The sequence below is a fragment of the Pelophylax lessonae genome (genome assembly GCF_965119305.1).
Source record: "Pelophylax lessonae genome assembly, chromosome: 7".
Lineage (NCBI taxonomy): Eukaryota > Metazoa > Chordata > Amphibia > Anura > Ranidae > Pelophylax > Pelophylax lessonae.
In genome coordinates, this window is record NC_138774.1 from 80,017,269 (window position 1) to 80,032,905 (window position 15,637).

The window sequence follows — 15,637 nt, forward strand, 5'->3', positions numbered from 1 at the left end:
GCGATGCATAGTAGCACATTATGCCATTGTCCTGCAGGGTTTTTTTTTTTTTTCCCAGGGGATACTGCCGCTTTAATACCAATGATAAGGGGGAGTTATTAGGGATCCATTATATGCCAGTTGCCCCATCAAAATTTTGCTGAGGCTCGTGATGTTTAGTTATACCACTACTGCAGAAAAAGGAATTAAAAGAGTACAGAGAGAAAATACGGGAAGTTACTGGTACCTTACACTGAAGTCATATAACAGAGAAATGCAAATATTCTGATAACATTGCCAAACAATAGAAACAATAGTAAAACAAAATACAAATCAAGGAAAAAGTGTAATATTCACAGGACAACATGACTCACAAAGATATGCATTTTATAGATGTAAAGGTCCATTCTTTTCTTGGTGATCAGCAACATTTTGCTAAACAAGAAAAAAGCTCGCTCTTTCTTGACGCGCTGCACTCGGAATGTCCCTTCCAGAACAAGCTCTCCAAAACCACTCAGGTCTGGACCCTGCCAGTTCACCAGCTTGCTTTGGATTTCCTGGAAAGATCAGAAAGAATACTTTAAAGACATTGCACTGGAAAAGGAGAGTATGTAAGAGGCAGATCTAATTCCATTCTTTAAAGCACATTTATTCCACGTGACGCAAGATTGTAGTGTTATCGATCAAAGCAAAACTATATTATTGGTCCACTGACACTGCTGGGTAAACTATAGTGGACTAAGTAAACTAAAGTGAAAATCAGCAATTTTTGTATTTTCAGCTGTCCCACTTGCTTTCCTCTTTTTGAAGCTGAGTTTTCAAAATGACGGGTCTGTGTACCCACTTTCTGGATCATTTGCTGCTAGCTTTAATTCTGTACTTGTGAATTTTTAACAAAGCGTGCAGCTTGTGATGTATAAGCCGAAATTTAGCAGCACAACTTTGAAGTGAAAATCCAGCCATGTTTTTTATTTTTTTAAGTTTTGGATATGGCAGGAAAGGGTTGGCCATATATGGAGCAACATTTTCCATCCATGTATGCCCATTCCCATTCATGAGAAATCAATCTAATAATTGTCTTCTCATGAGTCAATCAGCTGCAGTGCTGATCAGTGTATTCTGACCGCAGGGGAGTTCCGCTGTCAAAATACAATGACACATCAGGGAAGCTTTCCACATCCACCTCAAGTGTGTGGGAGGGGAAATCGGTTTCGTTTTTTTTTTTTTTCATTCAGCAGGCTAGAAGCTGGCTAGCTGAATGAAAAAAGAACCATGTATGGCTAGCTGTAGACCTGCTGTTTTTTTTTTTTGCTGTCTGTGTTATTATTGAGAAAAATGCCCTCACTTTCTATCCAGAGACTGCTGCAAATATTGGAAGTAAGGAAAATCTCCCCAACAGGGACATAGACACCAATTAAAACTCAAAGAGGCTCTAAGGCTGGCCATACATGGGTCGAATTTCAAAATAATTTTCTTTCGAAAATCTTATCTAAGAATTTTCGTTTAAATTTTGCACCATTAGTGGGCCACAGCAACAGCCGAATTTTGTGCGGTCATCGAATTTGAGTGATCGGGCATGTTGGAAATTTTTTGAAAAACAAAAATTTTCTAATCAATGATGGGAGAATCGTGCGAGAAATATAATCAAAAAAGAAATGTGCATGATTGCAAGAAAAGAAAATTCCCGGAAAGAAAAGAAGATTCCCACGCCACGAAAATTATTTTCTGTAGCAATATAAGGTGAAATTGAAGGCTTGGTCGGTTGAATTTCGAAATCAATGGTGGCACCATCAAATCGCAAAATGCACAAAATTTCTGATTTGCGAAAGAATGTTCTTTCGAAATTTTGACACATGTATGGCCAGCCTTACTCTTATTTACTCTGCTAAAAGGTGTTTGTACCGGTGTCTGCTTAGAGAGATTTAACTTTCCTTTCCTTGCTGGAGAGAGAAAGAAATGGAAAATCTCCCAAGCCAGGATGCAAACAGCAAAAGAAAAAATAAATTGATTGCTTCAAATGCTTTTTCTGCTCTGAAGTAAACAAATTTAGGAGGCTGTCAGTCAATCTTCTGACTTTATTTGTACCAGTGATCGCTGTTACAAGAAGGAAAATGAGGGGAAATACTACATTTTTGAGATGTCCCCAAACAAGAGCTAACAGGAAATTTTCCAGTAGAGACACCTGTTTTTGAGGCAACCGTATTTCCCTCACTTTGGTTGAACTCTATCTTCCTGTTGCGTCCCTTGGACAGGAAGTAAAGAGAAATCTCCCCAATAATATACAGACAGACAAAAAATAAACTGTCAAGGGTTGTAAGCCTTCTTACCCAAAACAGAAAAAAGGTTTGGCTATGCATACTCTTCAACACATAAGGAGAAGAAGGAGGACAGCTTAGTTATTCTCAAATGAAACAGTTGCAAATGAAGTTACCCTCATGAAAATCAAACTACACCAAACAGGGCTACCAGACACATTAATATAAAGAGTAAGCTGGTTTGTTAATCAACGTCTCTCATTCAAATGGGTCAACTTTGGTTCTGGAGCTTTACCCATCATGCTTTGCATGGTGCAATTCTCAGTACCTGAAGTCTAACAGCATGTTCTTGCTTCCTCTTCATATCATTGATGTACCAGGCAACAGCAGTCATTGTGATAATGGCTTCCTCCACCACCTCGTAGCCAGGTGCATTTTTATCAAAATGCTTAGCCAGCTCCTGTGACAAATTAGACTAGACATCAGAATAATTGGACAAAAGGAAACCAAAAAAACACATGGCACCTGGCTGAAAATTTGTAGGAATCTACGTAGGCATGTGTTACAGAGACTGTGACAAGTTTTTTTCAGAGCTTTGAAATACTAAAAAAGATGTGAACCCGATCACTAAATTATTGTATAAGTTTTAACAGTATAATGTGATTTTCAATATTTTCAAATCTGAAGCTTTAGTAAAAATATTTCCTGATAATTCTACCATAAAAGTCCTTGTTCATGAACTTCCTGTTAAAGCTTTGTATCTGTCTTCCAATTAGGTTCTTGCATTGTCCCTCTGTCTCAGGGCTTCTGATGGAGACTACAAGTGGCCCATTTCAACACGTTATGCTTGCACGGTCAGTTGTTGTCACCACCAGGAAACCCGCCTTGAGGGTACGTGAGATGCCAAGAGTACACAACCACTTGGCCAAATAGTGTACATGCCCCTGCCTTACCTGCAGGAGAAGATGGTATTTCATAATACGTTGTACAGGTTTCAGGAGATATGTCTCCAAGGGCAGGGAGTGCGATAACACCACCTGCCGCTCTCGGAAAAACTGAACAAGTTCCTCATTCTTCATGCACTCCCGAAGGACGGAGACTGAGCTGGGGGGAGAATAAAGGGTTAGAAGGTTAGAAGGGGGGGAAGGAATAACACAGATAAAGAGACTGGAAAAGAGAATCTTAACTGAAAGTGAACCTGTCAAACCTTTATCCCAAATCTGAATTCTGCATGTCCTCCCCCCAGCATCTCACAATGCTCAAAATATAGCTTGATTGGACAGATCCTTTGTGGGAGGCTAACAGGAAATAGCCAAAGTTGAAAGTCAGAGGACGAATTAAGGAAACCCTGAAGCATATGCCTGTTAGGGGAGCTCCCTATGCACTCACATAATACGTTGTGGTAGAATTTCTTGGATGGATAAAAAAGTAAGTGAGAGAAAATGCTGCTCCAGTGCTTGGTCATAGGACCAAAAGCTTGGGCAGTTGGCCATGTGATCGCTGCTGAAACATAAGTCTCTTTAGCAGTGTTCATGTGACAAAACACTTAGGCTTTTGTATATGTGATCAGCTTTGTAAGGAGCCCAGAAAATAATTTTCTCCCCAAAAAAGTAATATTTAACTCTTCTGTTTATCTTTGTCCAGCACATAGTATTACCCAACATTGGTTTGTAGCTATTAGATTTATTACACGGCAGAAACCAATGTGTTATAGTTATCTGCTGTCTCTAGGGTGGCTCTTCCCCAGGTTACCTCCTGCTGTTCTTCTTCCCATCTATATAAGATGGTATACATCTATAAAGTCACTCCTGGTGATCTGAAATCACAACAGGTTGCAGCATATGCTTTACCTTTTTGCTACATAGAAGCTGTCCAAGCTCTCTGATAGCAGGCAGAAATAGGTCTCCCAAGGGCCCTGCTCCATGCTACTCAACCTCTTCCACTATAAGCACACTTCAAACTGAGCATGAGTTAAATCGAACCGGCCTTTAATTTTACACTACAATCTTTCTTTAATTATGGCTCCATTACAGTCTCAATCTCAGACTATTGGTTTCAGTTTTCCCTAAGGCCAGAGATCTTTTGGTTGTAACAGCCTGCTGACTGACTAAAGAGAAGAACATTTGAACACATCCTAACAGACACTTCCCCTAGCACTGCAGAAACTATTGTAGAGACGGTTACCTGGGATAATTCATACAATACACTGTATAGATGTCAAACTCTTCACTCTGCAGAGGAAATGTGAAATCATCATTATACACGCACATACAATCTGGATTTTACATTAAGCCACACTACATTCTTACAGGAAGCATAAATTAAAAGTGGATAGCAGCTTCTGGTACGTTACTATACAATGTGCAGATCCCACCTTCCAATGTGGTTTTGGATTTTTTTTTTTAGGACAATCAGCAGCTGAGAGCAGATATTTAGGTACCACGAATCAGATAAAATAGTTCTCAGTCAACATCCATGTCTTTCATCATCAAGTCACTGAGGGGTCATCGGTAGCTGTCTCTAGATAGCTGTCCAAATATGGTTTATAATGGAATGCAAAAACGCTTTGAAATTACTGTCAGCAATAGATATGCCCATTTGTATGCTGATTACATAAGTGGGGGCTGTTTCGTGACAATAGCATACAGGGATTAAAAAGCAATATCTCAGTAAGCTAACCTAATGCAGCTAGGAATGAGGCGACTGTATTGATAACCAGCACTGGTCTCTGACTCCAAGCGCTTTCCAGAGACAAGGGCTGGCAAGAAGAATGCAGAGGGACAGAAGGCTAATACGACTACCCACCACTTTCTTCTTGCCAGAGCTTTCTCGGGCAAGTGCTCAAGACGCGGCCATTAATGCAGCCAGCTCTTTGCTAGCTGTGTTGTTGGATGGTCACATAGGGAGGTCAGTAGGAGGGTGCCCTGTCTGACCATGTAGCTAGCTTTCCATAGTTTGTAAGAGGATGGGACAAGGTAATACATGTACTTTGTTCCCAGGGGGACAGAGCACTGTAATAAAAAATAAATGAGACTTCTTCTATCAGAAAATTGTCACTACATTCCCTAGTCCTCATATCATCAATCAAAGACCCAAATATGTGCACATATCCCCTACACAAACTATACCTTACTGCTCAGGATATAAAAACATATTTACTTACATAACAATAAATCCAAATTGAAATATAGCATACTTCACAAATATTTCTTGTAATCTAAATGGATACTATTGTGTATAGGTAGCTTGTAAACTCTAAAAGTTTATAAACAGAGTAATAATATACCATTATTGATACGCTGAATCTGTTGTTAATTGTTAAAGAGGAAGTAAACCCTCCTCTGCAACTTGTACCTATAGGTAAGCCTATGATAAGGCTTACCTATAGGTACTGTAAATATCTCCTAAACATGTACCGTTTAGGAGATATTTACCTTACACGCAGCCAGTGACGTCACTGGTGCATGCGCTCTGAAGGAACGGCCGCTGGTGCTGTTTCTTCAGAGACCCCTGCCGTGACCGTCGGCTCCCACGCGCGTGCGCGGGACTGACGTCACCGCGGCTCCTGCCAATCAGATGGCCGGATGCCGCGATCCTGGAAGACAGGCGACTGGACATGTCGCCCGTCATACAGGTAAGCGGACAGCACGGCGGGGGCTCGTTCTAAGGTAAGTATTTCATAATGAGCTAGTATGCGATGCATACTAGCTCATTATGTGTTTCTCTTTCAGGTTGCAAAAAGAAAAAAAACATTTTTTGGGGTTTACAACCTCTTTAAGTGTAGAGAGTCTCAAATGTAGGGATCTCACCAATCCCTGAGGGATTTAAGATACTGACAAGTAGAATTCCAGGATGAACCTAACTAGCCTTAAAAATGCCCCCCCCCCCCCCCTCCTAACACCTATGCTGACTAACCAATGTAATAAGGATGTAAATACACATACAGTGGGAAAAAATAATTATTTGATCTCCTGCAGATTTTGTAAGTTTGCTCACTTACAAAGTAATGAAGAGTCTATAACTTTTTATCATAGGTGTATTTTAAAAGATAGAGACAGAATATCAACCAAAAATCCAGAAAAAAAGACATGACACAAATGTTATAAATTTGGTTGCAGTTCAGTGAGGTAAATAAGTATTTCATCCCCTGCCAACCAACAATAATTCTGGCTCCCACATACTGGCTACATGTGCTCATGTGGTACACAGATTAGTCCTGTCAATGTAAGAAGGTGCTGCTAACACAGCTCGTTATGCATATAAAAGACACCTGTCCACAGAATCTGTCTTCCATTCAAACCTCACTATCATGGGTAAGACCAAAGAGCTATCAAAGGATGTCAGGGACAAGAATGTAGACCAAGGCTGGAATAGGCTACAAGACCATCAGCAAGAAGCTTGGTGAGAAGGAGACAACTGTTATGGCTGGAATACACGGGCCGAATATCGCCCGATCATTCGACCACCGACTTATGAAAAAGTGTTCCGTGGTCGAAATGTTGCCAACATACACAGGCCGAATATCGCCCGACCGTTTGACCGCCGACCATCGAAACAGTGCATGCGTGATGATGTTCTACAGATTTTAAATGAACGACTTTAACACCAACGTATAGAATATAGTTCGTTCGCAAACGAGACGACAGGATTTTTCGGTTTTTTCAAACGGGATTTTTCGTTCACAATATCGATATCGGTCACTGATGGCTGGGCATTAACAAGTAGAATATCGGCCGATCCTTCACTGAACGGAAATTTTCGGCCGATTTTCTTATCGTGTATTCCGGCCATAAGAGCGCAAATGGAAGAAATACAAAATAACTATCACACACCCTTGGTCTGGAGCTCCATGCAATATTTTACTTCATGGGGTAATGATGTTAATAAGAAAAGTGAGGGATCAGCCAAGAACTACACAGGAGAAGCTTGTGAATTATCTCAAGGCAGTTGGGGCCACAGTCACCAAACAAACCATTGGTAACACATAACACCTCCATGGATTGAAATCCTGCAGCGCCCCCCTCCTCATATACATGCCAACCTGAAATTTGCCAATAAACATCTAAATGATTCGGAAAAGGATTGGGAGAAAGGGCTGTGGTCAGATATGTGCTCTTTGGCATTAACTCGACTCGCCATGTTTGGGGGAAGAAAAATTTTGACTATGACTAAGAATGCATTATGTTTGGGGCTGTTTCTCTGCTAAAAGTACAGACTGACATTCCCACATTGGAGGGCCAGTGGATGGGGCCATGTATTGTAAAATCTTGGATGAGAACCTTCTTCCCTCAGTCACAACACTGAAGATGGGTCAAGGATGGGTCTTCCAGCATGATAAGACCCAAAACATAATGCCAAGGCAAAAAAAGAGTGGCTCAAGAAGAAGCACACGTGGTCTAGTCGGTCTCCAGACCTTAATCCTATAGAGATTTTATGGAGGGAGCTGAAACTTGGAAGTTGCCAAGTGACAGCCAAATAACCTTAAGTACATCTCACCTTTATGCTTGCCAACAAGGGTTTTTCCACCAAGTACTTAGTCATGTTTTCCTTGGGGATCAAATACTTATTTACTCACTGAACTGCAACTCAATTTATAACATTTGTATCATGCGTTTTTTTCTGAATGTTTTGTTGATATTCTGTCTCTATTATTTAAAATACACCTATGATAAAACTTGTAGACCCTTTATGTCTTTGTAAGTGGGTAAACTTACAAAATCTGCATGGGATCAAATAATTATTTTCCCCACTGTACATATTTTCAGTGCATTCAGGTCTGATCACATGAAGCAGCTCCCCTCAGTCAGTCAACAATGGTGGAAGGGAAGAGGAGGGAGCACTGACAATGGATGGGACATAGGAGCCTATGGGTGACATCACTGCCCCAGGCTTTACCAGCCACTGCTGGCTGACACAGGGGATTACATTGCAGGACTGTAGTGGACTGAAAACGGGTAAACATTTACATATTTCTTAGGGAGCATTTTTAACCGCTTGCCGACCGCCGCAAGTACATATACTGCGGCGGTCAGCCCCGTGCAGGCAAAGTGACGTACCCGTACGTCACTCGCCTGCAAACCAATACGGGGCGAGCGCGCGCCGCCGGAGGCGTGCTCCCGCCCCAGCTCGCTCACTGGGACCCCCGCGCGTGTGAACGGCGGACCCGATGTCCGCCGGTCACTCGCGATCGTCAGTTACAGAGGGAGAAAGGCCGGCGGCTAATGTAAACAAAGCCGCCTGCCATTCTCCCTTGTGTAACAGCAGAGATCATACGGTCCTGCTATGTAGGATCGTAGATCTCTGCTGTTACATGAAAAGCCACATCCCTGCACAGTAAGAAGCATGCCCCTAGGGACACACATAGCCACTGCATCTCTAATAAAGTTAACCCCTTCCCTGCCAGTGTCATTTTTACAGTAACAGTGCATATGTATAGCACTGATTACTGTAGTAATGTCACTGGTACCCCCAAAAGTGTCAAAAATGTCAGTCAAGGGTCCGATCTGTCCACCGCAATGTCGCAGTCCCGCAAAAAAAATCGCCATTACTCGCTAAAGAAAAAACAATAAAAATGACAAAAATCTTTCCCTTAGTTAGTAAACGCAATAACTTTTGCGCAAACCAATCAAAATACGCTTATTGGGATTTTTTTTACCAAACATATGTAGCACAAAACAAATTGGCCAAAAATGTTAAAAAATTTTGATTTTTACATTTTTTTGGGGGGATTTCATATAAAAAAATGTGAAAAATATTGTTATTTTTGCAAAATTTTCGCTCTTTTTTTTGTTTATAGCGCATGATCAAAAAAATCGCACAGGTGATCAAATACCACCAAAAGAAAGCTCTATTTGTGGGAAAGAAGGACGTCAATTTCATTTGGGTACATCGTCGCACAACCGCGCAATTGTCCGTTAAAGTCACGCAGTGCCGAATAGCAAAATACCCCCTGGTCAGGAAGGGCGTAAAATCTTCCGGGGCTTAAGTGGTTAAGACTAGTTTTAGGCTTATTTTAGGCTTATTCTTGAATTGCCAGTATCTTATATCCCACAGGGATCTCTATATTTGAGTTTCTTGGTCTGCATATCTGCTGTTGCCATAATGAGGAGTTCCCTCTCCCCATTAAGGACTTCTAATAAATTTTAATTTATGGAGAACTCAACAGGCTGAGCTGGTACAAACTAAGGTGTGTGTGGCGTGGGAAAAAACCACAGAAGAGTGTAATCACACTATGTCTATGAATTTTGCCTGAGCATGCTTCACCTTCAAAGTCCAGCTTTTTTAAGTAGTGTGATCGCCCCGTAACGTGACCAGCGCCACTTGGAAGAGTTAGTCTGGGGTATGGTTTAGTTCAGATAACCGTGCCGATAACCGATAACCGTGCCTGAGCACAAAACTCTCATAGATCACTAGGCACTTACAGAGCATAGAAGCAGGGATCACTGTGTTCTGGCTTGTAGAGATTGGGTAAGTGCTTGGTCCCAGTACAATGTGAGATCAGGCCAGTGGGAAAGTGGGGACAGTCATATTCGGGGATGGTACAAACAAGTGTACACTTTTTCGGTGGTTACAGCAGTTCCATTTCACATACTGTACTTACTGTACAGCTCTTTTTTGAGCAGTCTGCCGTGACATACCTAGTGTGAGTACATCCTAAGATGTGCAGCAAAAGAACTGTCAACTGTGGAAGGGAGTCCTGGCTGTGTCAACCCACAAACCTGCAACTAAAACATGTCTATTGGATAGACTGAATCTTTACCATTTAGCTTTGCATGTGATTTTACACACATCAAGCCTTATTTTATCTGCAATCCTGAGAAATAATTATGTTTGGAATATTGCCCAGTTTACTGATTTTTTTTTAATATAAGTCACAGGAGTTGATACTTTGCTGCCTTCTTTCAAATATTTTGCTGTTGTGCAGAAATAAGTTTTTCCAGCAGGGGGAGCCTTACCCTCATAACAAAGCACTCGGCGATCATGTGTGCAGAAGTGCAGTTCTCCAGCTCCTCCAGCAGCTCACTGTAAAATAATAAGACTGTTAATATCATGGCTCTATTCTTTCTCCCATACATTAGGATCTCTATTTCTGCTTTCTACTTCAAATTTAAGCCAAAACAGGGAGTGAAAGGGAATCCCCCCCCCCCCAAAGTGAAGGAAACCCTGGTTGTCACCAGGGTCAGCAGAACTATAGGAAGTTTGCCCCTTTATACCTGTTCTGATGACAACTGGAAATTTGTGATTTTCTTTCACTTTTACACTTGGTAATAATGATAAACAAGACATATAGAGAGGGTCAATCTCCCTAACAGGAACACAGACAACAACAAAAGCCTGACAGATGTTCTAATCCCTCTCCAGGTTATCCAAAATTAAAAAAATGTTTTGCCTGTAGTTATATTCTAAAGGTAATTTAACACTTTGGGGATTCAGGGCACCCCGCACCTACTTATATGTAGTACCCTCCTAGGTAGGTGCAAGTGAGAAGTATGGTTTTTAGCTCTGTCTGCTTACCAGGGGGGCTGCAGGTAAATCTATTTTGTTCTCTGCCTACCAGAGAGCAGGATCTGTTAGTGAGGTCTGCTCATTTTGCTCAGTATGCGAGTCATTCAGTCTAGAGAGTGTTTCACGCTGGTCCAATAGAGAGGCATGTTGGACAGTGCGATTAAACCTGACGAATGGGTGCATAGGCTTTGATACAGTCCTGATGATTGGCAGAGGGCAGGTCACCTCTGTGCATGCTGGGATACTGTATAAAAGCCAGGAGCACATGTGCTTGGGGTCTTTTGTTTGAGAGCAGAGTCCTGGATTGAGGGGGCAGATGCCTCCTCCTCTGTAGAGATGCCATGCGGTCTCAGGAGGTCGTTCTGAGGACCGGAGGAGTGGTCGACAGGAGCTGAACCCAGAGGTCCAGGGAAGCTGACTGAGAGGGGAGACACTGGAGATCCTGTTTCTACAGTATTGTGAGTACAGGAGCTCGTGTCAAAGGGCCTGACCCGAGGGGGGCCACCCCTGCTCATAGGATAGTCAGTGGACGGGTGTCAGCAGAGAGAGGTTGCTAGGTAGAGTATCCTGAAGATAAGAGATTGTTCACCAAGTCGTCTTGTGAGAGAGGATAAAGAAAGAAAGAGACTTAACCCTATTCATCTAAAGTGTCAGGATGAATGAACAGCCTGGCTGTTCCATGTCTCCAAGTGGAGTTGTGAAGATAGAAGTCCTCAGATATTGTGAATAGTTAAAATTGTAGTATCCCACTATTCCCTTCTCCTATCCCAAGTTACAAAATAAACAACAAAAAAACTGAATACCCCCGGACTGAAGAGCCAAGAGGAATGTAGGAACTGTATTTACTCAAACCTTATGCTGGTACCCAGGGGAGCCCGTAGAGTTGATATCCAGCAGTCCTTACGGGGCAATGCTACATATAGTTTTTATTTGCCAAGGTCCCCAATGCTTTTTATCCATTAGAGTCTAATACTTGAGTAAGCTTACACAAGGTTATTGACCTTCTCCCCTCCCGAGTCATGAGACATTGTAAAGGCCTAGTGATTGGCTGCTGAGCCCTAAGTATCTTGAGAGGATGGGCAGGAGGCCAGTGCTTCTCTATAGACAGAAGTACCGGCCACTTCTGAAGTCTCCACCAGACCAGCGTAGCAGTAGGGGAGTACAGCAAGGATTTGTACTCCTAAGAAAGAGAAATGTATTATTTTATTAATAGAAAAATTAGGTTAAAAATACATAATATGTAGAAACTTTGCAGAATTTAGTTCCGTATTCAAAACATGTCCTAATGACATTCCAGCAGCACAGCTACAGTGGTCCGGATTTTTCTATCATCATGTCTGACATCCTAGAGATATAGCTCTGCCTATACAGATGAAAGGAGAGAGCACATGTGCTATTCACATTGTGCATATGGTGTTCACATACTGGACTCTCCATTAATAATCATTTGGGTGACAAGAAAAGCTCAATGTAAAAACAAGCTAGGAGTTTCACTATTTATGATCGAAGAGTATTTGATACATTGGAAGCATGCTGTGCATCCTGTTGGTTCAGCGCCGGTTCACATTACTGCAACGCTACTTGCAGGGGCAACCTCCGAGATCGCGGTGCGAGCAGCGCGCCGGATCTCGGAGCGGCCGCCACGGACTTCATTACATTGAAGTCTATGGCGGTCGCCTCCTGGTCGCCCCAAAGAAGCTCCGGACCCTTTTTCTAGGTCGGAGCGACTTGTGTCGCTCCTATTAGAACGGGTCCGCAGCTTCCCTATGGGAGGCGACCTGTGGCGACCTGTGAGGCGACCAGGTCGCCTCACAGGTCGCCCCAGTGTGAACCGGCACTTAATGCAAGCTATGACGTTTGCTAATTTAAATGTATAAAACAAATATAAATAAAACATACTTTTTTTTGTTTTAGTTTTTAAAGAGTGCAGAGATTAGAACATCTATCAGGTTTCTACTGCTGTCTGCGTCTTGACTGGGGGGATTTCCTATCCCTGTGACAGGACAAGTGGTGAGCGCAAATCTTCCAAACACAGACATTACATATTTTTATTTTTTATTACATTTTTGGTACCTTTTTTTTTTTAAAAAAGTTGATGGCTGTGTTGGACTGACCTGCTCAATAGAGGGTCTGTGGGTGGGAGGTAGGTGAGAGAGGGCTTCTTGGGGAAATTAACTCCCAATTAATCTGGCCCCGACTGGATAAAAAAAAAGGCAGTGGACCCTTGTTAAGGGGTCTGGACTGCTACCTTAAAATACGGCCTAGTGGTCGTTTCCAACGTTTCTAGTGGTAGTCGGTTAACCTCCCTGGCGGTATGATCGTTTCCGATTTTAGGTGCTGAAAGCGGTACCATAATTTTGCATGTAATTCTTAAAGACGAGCAGTCCAAAGCAACTATTTACATATGATTTTTTTTTTTACTGTGCGCTCTTCTTTATAACATCTCGGGTATGATAAAGTTTGAAACACAAAGTCAAAAATTATAATATAATAAATAACTATAAAAAAGTTAAAGTATATATATACCGTATTTATCAGCGTATAACACGCACTTTTTCCTCCTTAAAATGGAGGAAAAAGTAGCACTGCGTGTTATACGCCGATATAACAAAAAAAAAAAAAAAGTCCAGATAGCAGTCAGCGCCGAGAGGTAGAAGGGGGCGGGCGGCGCAGAGGAGAAGAGAGGACGCGCTGTCATCGGAAGTCCCGCCTCCTATGCCGACGTCAATCATAGGCGCCGGGACTTCCGATAACAGTGAGTCCTTCCTTCTCCTCGGCGCCGGCCGCCCCCTTCTACCTTTCAGCGCTGACTGCTTTCTGGACAAGGGGCGAGGCTGCAATAATGGGCGCCAGCGAGTCTGCAATAATGGGCGCTGGCGAGTCTGCAATAATGGGCGCTGGCGAGGCTGCAATAATGGGCACTGGCACTAGCTGCATGAATGGGCACTGGCACTAGCTGCATGAATGGGCACTGGCACTAGCTGCATGTATGGGCACTGGCACTAGCTGCATGTATGGGCACTGACACTAGCGAGGCTGCAATTATGGGCGCTAGCGAGGCTGCAATTATGGGTGCTGGCGAGGCTGCAATTATGGGCACTGGCGCTGGCGAGGCTGCATGTATGGGCACTGCGCTGGCGAGGCTGCATGTATGTGCACTGCGCTGGCTGCATGTATGGGCACTGCACTGGTGAGGCTGCAATTATGGGCACTGGTGCTGGCGATGCTGCATATATGGGCACTGCACTGGCGAGGCTGCATGTATGGGCACAGGCGAGGCTGCATGTATGGACACTGCGCTGATGAGGCTGCATTCGTGGGCACTGGTAAGACTACATTTAATTTTACAAAAAATTTTCTGAGTTCAAAGCTGTTTATTTTAAATTTCAGCTTTTTTCCTGAAATTTCTGCCCTAAAATTTAGGTGCGTGTTATACGCCGGCGCGTGTTATACGCCGATAAATACGGTATATATATATATATGTAACATAATATACACACACACACACATGTGTATATATATATATATATATATATATATATATATATATATATATATATATATAGTACAGTAAAACTGCAGGCAAGGGCACTGGGGGGAAAACTAATGTCAATGTATTTTATTTAGTAATGTAACCCAATAGGATTACAATATATCAGTGTGTTTGTGTGTTTTACTTTTCAAATTTCCCGCCGGTTCCACCCCCCTGCGACGTGACGCTCACAGGAGACAGAAGCCGGGGCACAGAGCATCAGACGGAAGATCCGGCCACCGTATGCTGCAGTGACACATTGTGGGATCCCGGGGACAAGGAAAGTAACCTCTTTCAGGATCCGGCGATGCTCCCTGGCGGTACCCCGAGTGTGGCTCGGGGTTACCGCTAATGGCACTGAAATTTCACCCCGAGCCACACTCGGGAATACTGCCAGGGAGGTTAAGGGAGCACCCAAAATCAGCAATAAAAATCCCACTTAGATGAAAAGATCGTCATTTTTTTGGAAGCAGAACTTGTTAAAGCCAAAGTGTTTTGGGGGAACAGAGACTCCCCCTTCTTTAGGGCGTAAATGTTGCTATTTGGATCTGCAACCGACAGCCTAACCTATGGGTTAGGCTGTCGGTTGCAGATCCGAATAGCAACATTTGGGTTATGCTGTCAGTTGCAGATCCAAATAACATGTTCTGCTACCAATAAAACGACGATCTTTTGATTTAAGTGGGATTCTTATTGCTGATTTTGGGTGCTCCTTTAACCGACTACCACTAGAAATTTTTGGTACCTTGGCAATGCTGGCTAATCAGCACTGCACCTATCAGTGTAAGATGCATGTGTACTTTGATATGCCCCATGTGTTTGTTAAAATGCACACACACTGCTTCACACAGTGTATGTGCTCCCAAAGTTAACCTAGAAACATCAGATACACATTTTTTCTGTAAAGGGATATCAAAACCCAAAAATGTATTATAATGCAGCCTACCAGTCCTCAGATGTGGTGATTGCAATTTTGTTTCCTGACCAGGCTAAAAACATTTTTATTAAGTACATAAAATACTAGAGATACATGAAGATGAGAAAGGAAGAGATGTTTGAAGGCCTGGGATAAAACTCGCCCCCCCCCATTAGATACAGTGTAGAAGTGTCCTAGGGACAGGAAGCGTGTTATTCCCAGAATTACCAGGTAAAAGTAATAAATGTTTTTGGGTTTATATACACTTTAAATGTCTGCATGCTAAGTATATAAAACACTTACAGACACACTATATTACCAAAAGTATTGGGACGCCTGACTTTACACCCACATGAACTTTAATGGCATCCCAGTCTTAGTCTGTAGGGTTCAATGTTAAGTTGGCCCACCCTTTGCAGCTATAACAGCTTCAACTCTTCTAGGAAAGCT

At 42.6% G+C, this 15,637-nt stretch overlaps 1 protein-coding gene across 1 annotated transcript in view; it reads right to left on the reverse strand.

Annotated features, from left to right (window-relative positions):
- The window catches only part of PLEKHG2 (pleckstrin homology and RhoGEF domain containing G2), a 170,652-nt gene that overhangs the window by 41,430 nt on the left and 113,585 nt on the right, over positions 1-15,637 (reverse strand). Inside the window, exons 6-10 of the mRNA XM_082263484.1 lie at positions 10,190-10,256; positions 4,419-4,465; positions 3,188-3,338; positions 2,563-2,694; positions 354-536 (exon numbers count right to left, since the gene is read on the reverse strand). Of these exons, the coding sequence (XP_082119610.1) occupies positions 354-536; positions 2,563-2,694; positions 3,188-3,338; positions 4,419-4,465; positions 10,190-10,256 (580 nt within the window). The remainder of the gene's footprint in view (positions 1-353; positions 537-2,562; positions 2,695-3,187; positions 3,339-4,418; positions 4,466-10,189; positions 10,257-15,637) is intronic.